Source organism: Corvus hawaiiensis, chromosome Z (genome assembly GCF_020740725.1).
Source record: "Corvus hawaiiensis isolate bCorHaw1 chromosome Z, bCorHaw1.pri.cur, whole genome shotgun sequence".
NCBI lineage: Eukaryota > Metazoa > Chordata > Aves > Passeriformes > Corvidae > Corvus > Corvus hawaiiensis.
Genome location: NC_063255.1, coordinates 46631403 through 46644685, shown reverse-complemented (window position 1 = coordinate 46644685; position 13283 = coordinate 46631403). Strand labels below are relative to the sequence as shown.

The window sequence follows — 13283 nt, the reverse complement described above, 5'->3', positions numbered from 1 at the left end:
CTGTTAATCTATTGATTGTACCAGATACTCAGATGGATCAAAGCAAGAATTTCTTTTAACAATGCTGTAATACTTTCTTTTAAATATATTAATTAGCCATGAAGATAGCCTTGTCAGTATGAGTGTTAATGCTTATCAATTAATATGAATCATTCTAGAAGAATAAAAATAGCAGAAATGATTGTTGACTTCTTTTTTAGGAGACTGTGCGAAAGGCAGCAGAACTAGCCCTAAAAACTTTAAGCAAGGTAAAAGTCTACAATTTTGTCGTATGCACATGTAGCCAAGACATGTATGGTTTTGACGTCAGGAGTGACGACAAACTGTATTTACCATAGACTGTTGTCTTGAGAGGATCTCTAGTGTAAGATGCAGTTGTGGAAGACTGAACAGCCCCCTAGAAAGCAATCAAAATAAGCATCAACACATACTCCCCTGTACTTTTATTGATGCCTAGTGAAGTCCTGCTGCTTGAGGGTAATGTGATGTTAAGTTCTATATGAGCAAAGGAAGGATATAATAAACTGGGTTTTTTTCCTCTGATTTTTTTTTTTCCTTACTTGGGGATGGAATTTAAGTAAACTTACTGTAACTTCAACACAAGACTGACTGATCTAGTTAACCTAGCCTGGTGGTACTTCACTGGTATGAAACAGAGTAATTGTATATGGACTTCTCTGTGATGCTGTTACTGGCAAGGTTTTTTGGGTGTAGTACACATATATCACTTAATATTTTGTTTGGTAATCCTCTAAAAAAGTCACATTGGTGGCAGTGGATCGAAAGCACTGTGTTTGAAATCACAGTCTTCATAGTGCATGACATTTTAATGCTGCAAGAGAGGATCTGGTCCCAAAATGTTGTGAAATGTTGCAATTGCAGAATCTGTTCTCATCTGGGACTTGCTGCTCTGCCGCATAGAATGATTGAGTCCCTGTGGCTGAGATAGGCTGTCCTTCAACTGAGAGGCCGTTTGGTTCATCTCTTCATCCAGATTCAGGTCAAGGCCTGCTAGGCTCTGAATTTGCCTTTTCTGGAAGTTGACTGTAGTTGAAACTCTTTTAGGAGTGAGTTTTAGGGCTTTACTACCTTGTGGAGAGAAGAAGAAGGTGTAACAGAGCCTAGGCTTGGCTATGAGCAGTTTGTCTAGTTGCTGTTGGCTTCTTGTGTCTGAAGGAAGTAATCTGAGGGGGAGGTTTGTACATGTTTGCAGCACTGATTCTCACCTGTCCCCAGGTCTGTGTGAAAATGTGTGATCCCGCTAAAGGAGCAGCAGGTCAGAAGACGATAGCTGTGTTGCTCCCTTGCCTCCTAGACAAAGGAATAGTAAGCACAGTTGCTGAAGTCCGATCTCTCAGGTTAGTTTTGCACGTGGGGGTCAGGTCATGATTTGCCCCAAAGACACCAAGCTTGTTCACCTGAGTTGCAGAATGTTCTTTGTGTTTGAAGTGACAAGTTGCTCTCTGAAAGAGCTTTCCTGCTGAATTCTTTTTTCACGTAGTTTAAACAGCAGACCTGAGAACTCTGCATGTCTTTTGGGAGTTTGTGGCCTCTCTAAAAATGCATGGATTCAGTTCCCAGCAGGAAGTTCTTTTCTCTGTGTGCAAATGGCAGGCTGATCCACAAGCAGTGTGCTGTGCTAAGGCTGTCCTTTGGGACTGGCATATCTGTTCTGGTTGCATACAAAAAGTCTCATGGATCTTCAAACAGTCATGTCTGATTTCACAAGTGCTTGTGAGTACTGACAGTTCACATCCGAGACGTGACTGCATTTGGTCACGCTGTTCAAATACATTTTATGTCTTGTAACAGTTCAATGTCCCTTCATGTGTAGGGACTTCATATGCTTGTCAGTTTGTAACCTTGTTTATTCTTTCCTTTGACCGAAGGACAGAAAAACTGGAAAATTCAGAGTTGGAGTGTAGCTAGCTGGTCTTCACAAAAATAATTATTAGACTAGAAGGCTTCTAACAAATTATAGTGAATATTTCTTGAACTTTTTTCGTTCTTCTGAAGATATGAAAACCATTTGTCAAAAGGCAGCATGAGAGATGTGATCAGTCTGAAACTGACTAGCAGAGTTTGAATAGGTTACTGTAACTTGTCTTTTCTTGGGCAGAGACAGTAGATATCCCAAGGTGACTTTGCCCAGTGCTCCTTTAAAACATGAGGGTGTATGATTTCTTCCCACATCTGTCTGCAGTACTGCCTCTTTGCCCATTACCTTTGTGATTCCGGGGCCAGAGTAAATAATCTCTGGCCAGAATATAACATAACATCCCTTGGAAGCTCAGGGCTAGGGAATAATTTTGCTTAAACAAAAAAATACACATGATTTTGTTTGAAGGAGGATTTATATTGGTATATCTGGATTACAGTAGATCAGAGAGGCTTTTCAGATCAGTCTGTGTGTACCTCTGTTGATCTTCCCTTTTAATCATTTTCCAGCATTAACACTCTGGTGAAGATCAGTAAAAGTGCTGGGTCTATGCTGAAACCTCATGCACCAAAACTTATCCCAGCCCTGTTGGAATCCTTGAGTGTGCTGGAGCCTCAAGTCCTCAATTATTTGAGTCTTTCTGCAACAGATCAAGAGAAAGTAAGTGCAGCTATAGTGGGAAAGTATCAACAGAACAGAGATAACAAATATTTAATCTTCATTCAGTGAACAGAAGAACAGCAGATTGGTAGAGAGGTGTTCAAAAAGCAAAGAAAAATAGCTAATAAGTTACTAAAAAGTTTGGTTACACAATATGGCTGGACAAATGTGGGAGTTTTTTTGAAGGATTTGGATTATTTGTATTCCCTAAACCACTATATATTTCCAAAAGTGATGAGAAATCTTAGTAATCTGTTTTTAAATGCCACTGCTGTTTTTCCCAAGGGATTAACTTCAGGACTTCATGTAACTTAAATTGGAAGGTGTGCCATAGCACTATGGGCTGGAGGTGGATGTTGGCAGCACTGTGTCCTTTAATTTTTGTCAAAGAACTGTATTAATCAATCACAGTCTTCTGGCAAAGTGATTGAAACCCACTGACTAGAGGCAAATTTAGTTAATTTCATTGTGGGAGGGAAGAGGGTCAAACTTAGCCCTTGCAAATGAAAAAGGAGTGAGCAATGTGAACAGTTCAGTGTGGGATTTTATCTCTTTTGCTCCCCTTTGTTTTCCCTCCCTCTCTCCCTCCCTCTAGAACATCCATCTGCCTCTGAAAGGGAAACATTCATAGTCTATAGGCATAATTGCTTTCTCTATGCATCTGAAATGGATTTTAGCATGAGGTAGTGAGTACAGCTGATGTTGCCCTTTCTACTGTTTTCATGTTGTGTTTACACTTGCGTTTGTTTGGGGTTTTTTCATGTTGGTTTTTTCTTTTAGACTGCAATGGATAGTGCCAGACTTAGTGCTGTCAAGTCATCTCCCATGATGGAAACCATTAACATGGTAAGTATTTATTTCAGAAGGATTCCAGCGTAAGGTATGTTGTAGAAGAATAAGAATTGAAATGGAAGCTTTACGAAATATCTCTTCAGGGATCATTTTATTATCACATCTCCATGTGGCTGGCTGTCCACTTTTTTTTATGTACAGACTTCTCATCATGCCACCAGTGCTTGCCCCTCAGATCAGTTGTGAATAACTTTGGCTCCATTTGGAATTAGATGGATTGTTTCTTCATCTGAAGACCTGCCTGCTTTGATGAAGAGGGCATCCTTCAAGTGCTTTTCTTTGGATGTGGGCTCAGATGGTTGTGGCATATGTTAGCTACCATTTCTCTTAATCTCTGGCCCACAGCTCCAAAATCAACTTCTCACCTGGGCGTTCAACTGATGATAGTCATTGTTTGTAAGGCACAATTGCTGTTCAACCATTGCCTTGTGGTAACTTAGATACTCCTATCTGGGCCTTGCCTGTACTTCCATGGTGGAGATATTTAGAGAAAATGATGATATCACTGAAAGCACTGTCAGCAAGTGATGTTTGGCACCAGAGTTTCCTGCTGTTGGAGGAGGAGTTGCTGATGCCCAGATGCTGTACTGTAGGATCTGTCATGGAAGAACTCCCTGTCCTCTGTAAGAACCTGTCCCTTCTCAAAAAAGTCCCCCCTTTTTTGCTCAGGTATTGCACACAGCCAGGGGCATGTGGGCAGGTAGAGGATGTGAGGGCTGAGGAAGTTTTAGGGGAGCTATAGCCACCAGAGTAGTTTGTTTCCTCTACTTAAGGAAAAACAGCAACAGCAAGCCCTCCTGTACATAACAGCGTGTGGAATTGAGTTTTGGTGTCAGGTGAAGTGATCTCTATTTATAGAGTGTAAAGCAGTTGGGAATGAAAGGCTCCATGTAAAAGTGTACTTGCTGCAAACCTGCCGGCTGCAGCAGCTGCTGCTGTCCCTCCTCCAGGCCATGCCTCTACCCTGCCAGCCGTGGGGGGACAGTTGTAGTGCCCTGATCATTGATTGGGATTTCCTAGGGTAGGGGAGAGATAGTAATGGCTTCCCTGGAGTATTGTGAAGATGTCCTGGCCTATGAACAACCTCTTCTATATTCTGGAGCTGGCTGGGAGATTATGTGGATAATTTCCTTCACCATACCAGTGCTGGAGGGTGAAGTAACAGTTGCTCCTACTTTGGAAGCTCAGAAATAGTTACCTTCATTTAGTATGTGATCCTTGAATTTGCTAGAGAATGGATCTCCCCTCTGCAGACTGTGTGCTGGTAACATGAGGCTTTCTGTTTCACCCCGTGGCATTTTAGGCATAGCAGATTAAAAACTATACTAATCACATCCCTCTTGTACCTTTATGTCATTTATACCATACATTTGTATGTCTTGACCTGTTTAAAAACTGTCTTAACTGGTTTTCATTTCATTGTTTAGTTTGGATATGTTACTACTTCCTGGTTTCAGAGAGCTGGGGAGATGTTGGGTTTTGTCCTAAGACACACACGCCCTTTTCACCTCGTTCTCACTAGTGTGTTACTTTCAGGCTTCCTGAAAAGTTGGAGTGCAGGAGTACATCAGTTCCAGCTAATGAGTTTTAGCAAGGTCAGCTCAGCAGAGAAGTGGGACAAGAGAATCTGTATGTGGTGGAAGGCGCTTCTTGTTGGCTTTTTCTCATCATGCAGCAAACTCTTGTGATTCAGCTGAGGACCAGCCAGCAGTGCTGAGGCAACCTCAGCTAGAAGTACACCAACTTAAGTCTGCCACCATTACCTTTCTTTTTTCTTGTTTTTGTTCTTTTTTCCTCTCTCCCCCTCTCTTTTGTCTTTCTCTAGAGCTTGCAGTATTTGGATGTGTCTGTCCTCGGAGAGTTGGTTCCTCGGCTGTGTGAACTGATCAAAAGTGGAGTTGGCCTTGGCACAAAGGTACGTCTGTGGTTTTAGTAGTTCTTTTAGAAATGAAGAAGGGTATATAGAGCAGTGTCAATGTAAATATGGTTCTTTTGACTATGTCTTTTAAAGCAGCAGCTTGGGTTCATATGTACTGGAGTCATTTGACATGAGTCCCACTCCATTACATCACGTTTCTGAATGTGTGCTGCCTTAAACTACTCTAGGCTACATGGTTGCTGTGCTGTGTGACACATGAGTGCAGAAGGTTGTCCTTGATTGCTGTAAATCTTCTAGGATCATCTATCCTGAGTGTGGGTCCTTTTTCACTTTCTATTTCAATTCTTGTCATTCATGTTTTGCAAACTTTTACTGGTTCTACCTTTACTGCTCTTGGCTTATGAGAATAGAGGCTGAGTGGGTCTAGATCATGTCTAACAAGTGCAGGTAGCACCACAACAAGTATTTACAGTAATGACCAGAGGCAAATATTGCTTTATCCTACCTTTGTTTTCCCTTGCAATCTTCCAGGGGGGCTGTGCCAGTGTAATTGTGTCATTAACCACACAGTGCCCTCAAGACTTAACACCTTATTCAGGTAAGGTTTGTCTCTAATATCAGGTTTTCAAGGTGCTTTTTGTTGCTGTGGTGTTTCTTCCCTTGGTTTTAGCACAAGAATGATCTTTACACATATATTTTAATCAGAGAGCTGTTTAAAGTTACTTTTTTGGTTTGAGATTGGCATGCTTGGAGTAGGTTCAGTACCTCAACAAGTTTGAAGAGGTAGAGGAAGGAGTTGACGGAATAGTACTGAGCAGGAATAGGCAAAAATATTTCTTTACTTTCTTGGAGCTACAATGCCTGTGTTAGTGCAGCACTGTCAATATGCACTTGTTCCTTCAACCTGAGCTATGGGGGGACCATGAACAGGGACTTTGCTTCATTGGGTCTCTTCTGATATTAGAAAGAACATCACCTTTCTGTTGCAAAATAGAAATGAAGCTGAAAGCATGATCAGCTGGAGTGCTTGCATATAGGAACCTTATCAGTCAAAGTGTGCAAAACACTAGCACTAGTTTAAACATGAGGACCAGATAGACTTATAACCCCATATACATGCAATGAGGAAAAATGCAAAGACTCAGGCAGTGTAATGAAATGCAGGCCATTGTAATTCTTGCCATAGCAATAAAACATGATGCTTTTGATAAAATAAAGTCTCTTCCAACAGGCAAACTTATGAGTGCTTTACTTAGTGGCCTGACTGATCGCAACAGTGTGGTACAGAAGTCTTTTGCCTTTGCTATGGGGCATCTAGTCAGGGTGAGTTGGGCTTTAGGTTTTATTTTGCTTTTTTATTGGTGGTCTTCTATGAAGCGTTTGAATAATTTGAGTCTCTTCCCTGTTACAGACTTCCCGAGACAGTAGCACTGAGAAGCTGCTGCATAAACTCAGCAGCTGGTACATGGAGAAGGAAGGTATGTTGTTTTTGGGGTATTCGCTTGCAGAATACAGTGCAGAAAAAGTTCCTGGTGATAGCAAAAGCTAGTAAAGAAACAGGTCTGTATTGTGATGCTTGGTTTCACTGTCTGAATAATTCCTATACGTTATATTGATACACAATACCGTGCATTACTCTGTTTCCCCAGAGGCAGACCAAGCAGTTAAAAGGATAATCCTGCTTCCCAGTCATAATGTGCTTGTTTTGCTCCTTCAGAGCCAGTTTACAGAGCAGGGTGTGCTTTAACTGTGCATGCTGTGGGACGCTACAGCCCAGATGTACTGAAGAACCATGCCAAGCATGTGCTGCCATTGGCTTTTCTTGGAATGCATGAAGTTCCTGAAGAAGAGAAAGGAGAGAAAGAGAATTCTACTCTGTGGACTGAAGTTTGGCAGGAAAATGTACCTGGTATGTTGCGTTAAGAATAATAAAGCTTTCTGGGAAGCATGGGACAAGAAATAGCATGCTTTCTGGAATTCCATTTTGAAAATACAGAATTCTCATGGTAAGAGATTTGGGAAGCTTGTTTCCATTTTCTTCCTTGCTCTAGATTTCTTGTATGAAGGTTATCTTCTCTGGCTAATTAAAATAATTACAGGGGCATTAATCACAAGGATGGACAGGCACATTCAGAAGTATTTTGAAATTGTGAGATACTGAATGCCACTGTAATATGGCCCTGATGGTACAGATAACTAGACATCTTTGGGAATTTTGATGCCAGCCTTTAGGGGCTGCTGCACACTTCAGAGTGACAAGGGCCTTTGGCCTTTGTCTCGTGTTGGAGATCTCTGTGAGAATACCTTTGGGTTTAGCTTCAATGAATGAATCTGTGCTATAGAAGGGCTGTTCTGTCTGTGGAGGAAGATCTGGATGCATTATAGTATTGTTTTGCTGACACTTTTAGATTTCAGATCTGGTTCCTCAGTCACCAGATGGCTTTTCTGGAGTCTGAGAAAGGAGCTGAAAAAGGTTTTCTAGTGACTTGTTCTTGGGGGGGAAAAAAAAAAAGACATTATATTCCTTAGAAACAGGTTAACACAATGTCTAGTGTCTGCTATCTTGGAGCACTGAAATGAGCTCAGTGTCTGAACACACAACAAAGATTTTATTTGGAACCCCTAGAAAAGAACCCAGCTTCAATCAGGCTGGGAGGAATTCTTCACCCCTTTGCCTGAAGTAGGCCTTTCTGATGTGTCTCACGGCCAGAAATCTCAAAAGATCTGTAACCAGTTGTTTGTTTTTTTCTCCAAGGTGGTGTTTGGCTTGTTTGCTTGTGGTGTTTTTGTTGTGTTTTTTATTTTTTTAATAAGATCAAATTTTTGTTTGTTTTGTGGCAAATTACAGTTTTCCTCCATTTGATGTGCAGGTACTCAGGGTGGGATCAGACTGTATTTGCAGGAGTTGATATCCATCACCCAGAAGGCTCTGCAGTCCCAGTCCTGGAAAATGAAAGCTCAGGGAGCAGCTGCCATGGCATCAATTGCCAAACAGACAGGCTCCCTTGTACCGCCACATCTGGGGATGGTGCTCTCTGCACTGCTGCAAGGCCTGCCAGGGAGAACCTGGACTGGGAAGGTAAAGAAGGAATTGTCACCTCGTGGTTTGCTGTGAGCCCCGCAGCGTGCCACCCTTGAGCCAGGAAATGCAATGTTCTGTGCTGCAGAGCAGCGCAGTCAGAACGCTGATGTAGGGAGTCTGCCTTTTGCCCTGCATTTAGCAGATACAGAAGTGACTGGTGAAATTCAGATTGCTTTAGGAGTTGGGTTCCCACTTAGACTAATTCCACTGCACCATTTCTAGCCTTGAGGGGTACTGGCATGTGCTATGGGGTGCTGCTGCCAGTTCTGTGCAGATTGAAAGCTAAGTTCTTTGCAGCAGGAGTGGCAGGAGACAGGCAAACATTACTTCTCCAAACTGGTGTCAAAGGCATGTATCCCCACTGCCTCTTGCAGGGGAATGAATACAAAGGTTTGCCCTGTGCAGCAGGACTGTCCATTTTGGCTGTGTGGCACTTTTCAGTGATGTCTCTTTTGTCATTGCAGGAGGAGCTGTTGAAGGCCATTGCCAGTGTCGTCTATGCCTGTAGGTAAGTGCCTTGAGTGATCTGAGGATCTGACATCTCAAAAGGGAGGTTGTTGTACAGTGTTATTGCTTACAGGATACTAAGGAGATTCTAGAAGGTTTGTCATCGCCATCTTGATCACCTGTCAGCGTGTGAGGAGCAAGTGATGCTTCAGAGAGACCTACAGAAGTAAATGGTTGATTCAGAGAGGAAGAGGAGGATGTTGACAGGCCACAGTTGCTAAGAGGAAAGCAGAAACTGAGGGGGAAGATGGAGACCTTAAATGGGAAAAGAGAGGAAGAGGTAGAAGAGTAGTGAGGGAGCAAGTGCCTTAGAAGCATGTGAGAAAAGAAGAAAATAAAACAGGGAGAACAGAGAAAGAGTAAAGAAGAGCTCCACAGTGTAACTTCTGTTACTATTATTGGTAGGCAACTGAGTGCCTGGCCACAGGAATTAATTCCTCTCTGGGAAAAGCGGATTTTGGGAAGAGATTAACATGGGTGTGATAGTGTCCATGTGCCTTTCATTTCAGTGCAGAGCTGCAGAAGTCAGTGCCTGGTCAGCCCACCATCACAGATATTGTCCAGGCTCTCCTGAAAGAATGTCGTAAAGAAAACCTGAAGTATAAGATGGTGGCACTGCGCTGTGCAGCTGGGGTGTTGCAGGCAACAAAGGAAGACCGGTTCCAGGAACTTGCTGATGTCATCTTTCCCATGATAAAGAAGGTGACAGTTCAACTTCTTGAGTTTTCTCTCTTTCAAAGCAGAACACCCAAGTGGTGGCAGTCCCGATGATGCTGACTGCATGCCAGGCTTCTGCCCAGAGAGCTGATGATTCCTCACACTCAGCCAGATCTTTGGTGGTGCTGAATACCAGACTGTGATGAGCCCTGGGGTGGTTGTACCTGTGCTGCCCAAATTCTGAATTAGCCCAACCGTTCTCTGGACGGAGTCCTGCCTGTGATGTCCAGCACTGCCCTGTTACCACATGGAAAGTTAATTCCTGGCTACTCTACAGGCAGCAAAAGGCTCCTGGGAAGCTATGCAGAGTATTTTGTGTTTAGTATCAGCAGAGCCTTGCAGCTCTGCCAGTGGGACTCGTGTAGCACAGGCGCATGTTTGGGAGCCCGGCTGCAGAGCTTGCTGTGCCCCTCTGCAGGCTGCCAGCAGTGCCAGAGCTGGGCACGAGGGCGGGTGTGTGCAGGCTGCAGGGGAAGAGTGAGCTGCACTGCAGTGTGTGCCTAGCCTGCCCTCATCCTTCTGTCAATCACACCTTCCCCCATGGCCTCCACAGAACTCTCTGGAGAGCATGGGAGCGGCTTTTCCAAAGCACGATGAAGAGGATGAGGACATGAGGGAGAAGGAGGTTCAGATGGAGTCCCTGATCTGTGCCTTCGAGACCCTGGGCAAAGCCTGGCCGAGGAGCCCAGAAACACAGCGTAAGTCAGCTGATTACATGCAGAACAAACTATTTTCTCTTAAAATGGAAAGCAGAAGGAGGGAGGAACCTGGAGATCATGTGCAGAATGGGGAGGCTTTTGAGAAGATGCAGGATCTCACTGCTGGCAGTTTGTAAGGGTCTTCAGTGAGAAAGCTGCCCCAACAGCTTTCCTGCAAAGTAACCCATCCTTGGGAAAATTCCTTTACTGTTGTCTTAAATTCGCTTCATGAAAGTGTTCTGAGTTTGTAGACATACAGGATGAGTGAGGTGGCTTGCCTAATGAAAAGCCTAACTGCTGCTCATGTTTACATTTGCATCAAAGCTGGTACAAGGTGGAAGAATTGGGAATACCTGGAGAGGGGTGGGAAAAGGTTGCTTTTATTAGCATGCCAGGGTGTGTAATGCAGGTGTTTCTTCTGCCAGCATTTGTAATGAATGAGTTGATGTGAAGATTTTCAGGGTCACTTGTTATGGGATGTTGACTTGGTCATATGCAGTGATTAGCTTGATGTCACTTGTTGAGGAGCACTTCAGAGACAGACCAGTGTGTGTTCCCTTCTGCCTTGCCCTGTGGTAACACAGTGATATCCTTATTTTCCTGTAGGTTGCTATCGCCAAGAGTTTTGCAAGTTAATGTGTGACCGTCTGAAACTGAGCACGTGGAAAGTGCAGCTTGGAGTGCTACAAGCCATGAATGCCTACTTTCAAGGGTAATTCTTCTTTCTGCAGTCCACTTCAGTGATTTGTCTTCTCTTTGTTGCTTGAAACTGTTTAATGAACTTCATGTCACTGAATTCTTGGAGAAGTTGAGCAGACTTCTGTGCCAGTGATGCAGGGTGCCTGACTGTTTTTGCATTTGACAGGCTAATGCTGTTTGATGAGGAGCACTCTGACCCTGTGGCTTTGACAGAAATACTGTTGGAAACCTGTTCCTCTATCACCCATTCTTTAGGTAAATGGACTTCTGCTGGTTTGTGATGGATGATGATTTGCTTGTTAATGCAGTTGCCCTGTGGAGGTTTGTGTGGTAGAGGAAATGCAGAATAAGCGTAAGCTGTCAGAGGTAACATATAGCCCTTCCTTGCACTGCAGTGTGATTATTGTGAAGTTGCACTGTTCAAGACACTACTGTGCAGGGTGCAGTGCGCAGAGAAATGCATTCCTCTGGTCCAAGAGAGCTCTGCAAGAGGAGGCAAGGGCAGAGAGCAGACTGTGCAACCTCTCAGAACATAATCAAGCCATTCCTGATTTAATGAAACACAAGCTTTTCTCCTCCACTGTTCAGACTTTTTAGATACATATGCACTGTCTATCCAAGATTATAGTATCCAAGTATCCAAAAGATACTGCAGATTTTTTCAGCCAGTACATGAAGCTCCAAGGCTTAGAGGCAGTTTGTGCTCTACCAGAGCAAGGCATCCATATATAGGGGATATAAGTGCTACCTGTGTCATGTTGACAGTCATGGGCCTCTTCATTACTTTAGTAGTGTTCCCACTTGTCCTGTGACTGTAGTACCCCCAATCTTGTACCTGCATGTGGTCTTGTTTCTGATGTGCTTAAAGACAGCACCTACTTTAGTGCTAGCTACCAATTCAGAGACCCCTTTGGAGAAAGTTTCTTTTAGGTATCAGTCCTCATGGAATGAGGACTAGGGTCCTCACCTTAATAAGATTTTAGTTTAGAGAACAAGTAACTTTTTGTGACACGTTTGTGCTTGATGGCTGGCATAGGGTTCATGCATACCCTCACTTAAAGCTGATTGTTACCATTTGTATGGTTTCTAGCCAGTACAACTCACCAGAACAGTCTATTATGCACAGAAGTTGTCTGCCATCACACTGCAGCTATGGCAGCATTCTTTTCCCTGTTGGAATACGTAAGGAGCAGTAGCTCTGTGGTAGTGGCAGAGGAAATGCACACATTGAGTTGTCAGCCTCCAGTTGTTGACTTTCAAATGTGCCTAACTGAAGAGCACTGCAGACTGACAGCACAAACAAGAGCTTAGTGAACTGTGCTACTAAAAATGGTCTGGAGATCACAGAGGTGACTGGTTTTTGTAAGGTTAGTGCATTTGGTTCTCACTGTGGTTTTGGGTTTTCTTGTCTGTTTTCTTTAAATCCCTTAGAAAACAAAAGCTACACATCCATAAGAACAGAAGCTTTGTCTGTGATACAACTGCTGCTCACCAAACTACAAGGTGAGACTTTTTGCTTGCCACCTAGAAGAGCCACTGTTTGCTAAAGATGGCACCTGGCTGTATGGCCTGGAATCCTGTAGAGATGGCCTTACCTTCTGCTTGCAGCACTGGGTGATTCTGGGGAAGCTGGGACTTGGAAGTAGGAGAGGGCTTGAAGTAACTGAGGCTAATCCCAAGTTCTAAAACACTGTTGCATATTCCTTTGGTGAGGAAAATGTTCAGCAGGGAGGGGCCCACATGGAGCACACAAGAGCTGTCTCGTCTGATCTGTCTGTGTTATGTTCAAGCTCCATAGAGGGGGGAGCTCCTCTTAGTACAGAAGAGTGATTTTTACCTTTTCAGTGTCAAGTTTGGTTTCTCATTTTTATTTAGTATTCAAGCCTTGCAGGATTGACTTCACAGGGTGAATCTTCTTAGGTCTCAAGGTCATATGTGTCTGCAGTTGTTATGTAGCAAGCTTTTCCTTCGGGTTTCTGTTAGCATTTCATGCTTCCTTTATTCTAGTAAAAATCTTACATGCCTTTTTCATGAGCCAATTGCAACATGGGAAACATTTGGTTCTTCAGGCCCTTGTGTTCACGTGTTGCAGGCTTAGACAGTGATGCCTGGTCTGGAGAGGCACAACTCCCTGTCAGGAGGCAGCACAGGCACCCAAGCATCCAGGTGAATCTGAGTTCCCCTGGAAGCACTGTATGGACTGTGTATGGACAGTATGGAGAGTGAAAGGTTGAAGCAGTCACTCTCTTA

General features: G+C 43.5%; 1 protein-coding gene across 3 annotated transcripts in view; it reads left to right on the top strand.

Annotated features, from left to right (window-relative positions):
• Window positions 1-13283, top strand: part of ECPAS (Ecm29 proteasome adaptor and scaffold) — a 60364-nt gene that overhangs the window by 44195 nt on the left and 2886 nt on the right. For all 3 annotated transcript variants that reach the window (XM_048290549.1, XM_048290548.1, XM_048290550.1), the window contains 16 exons: window positions 201-248; window positions 1237-1358; window positions 2449-2599; window positions 3380-3445; window positions 5277-5366; window positions 5862-5928; window positions 6562-6653; window positions 6742-6808; window positions 7048-7239; window positions 8201-8409; window positions 8877-8920; window positions 9429-9621; window positions 10190-10334; window positions 10941-11046; window positions 11200-11288; window positions 12465-12536. In XM_048290549.1, the coding sequence (XP_048146506.1) occupies window positions 201-248; window positions 1237-1358; window positions 2449-2599; window positions 3380-3445; window positions 5277-5366; window positions 5862-5928; window positions 6562-6653; window positions 6742-6808; window positions 7048-7239; window positions 8201-8409; window positions 8877-8920; window positions 9429-9621; window positions 10190-10334; window positions 10941-11046; window positions 11200-11288; window positions 12465-12536 (1753 nt within the window). The remainder of the gene's footprint in view (window positions 1-200; window positions 249-1236; window positions 1359-2448; window positions 2600-3379; window positions 3446-5276; window positions 5367-5861; window positions 5929-6561; window positions 6654-6741; window positions 6809-7047; window positions 7240-8200; window positions 8410-8876; window positions 8921-9428; window positions 9622-10189; window positions 10335-10940; window positions 11047-11199; window positions 11289-12464; window positions 12537-13283) is intronic.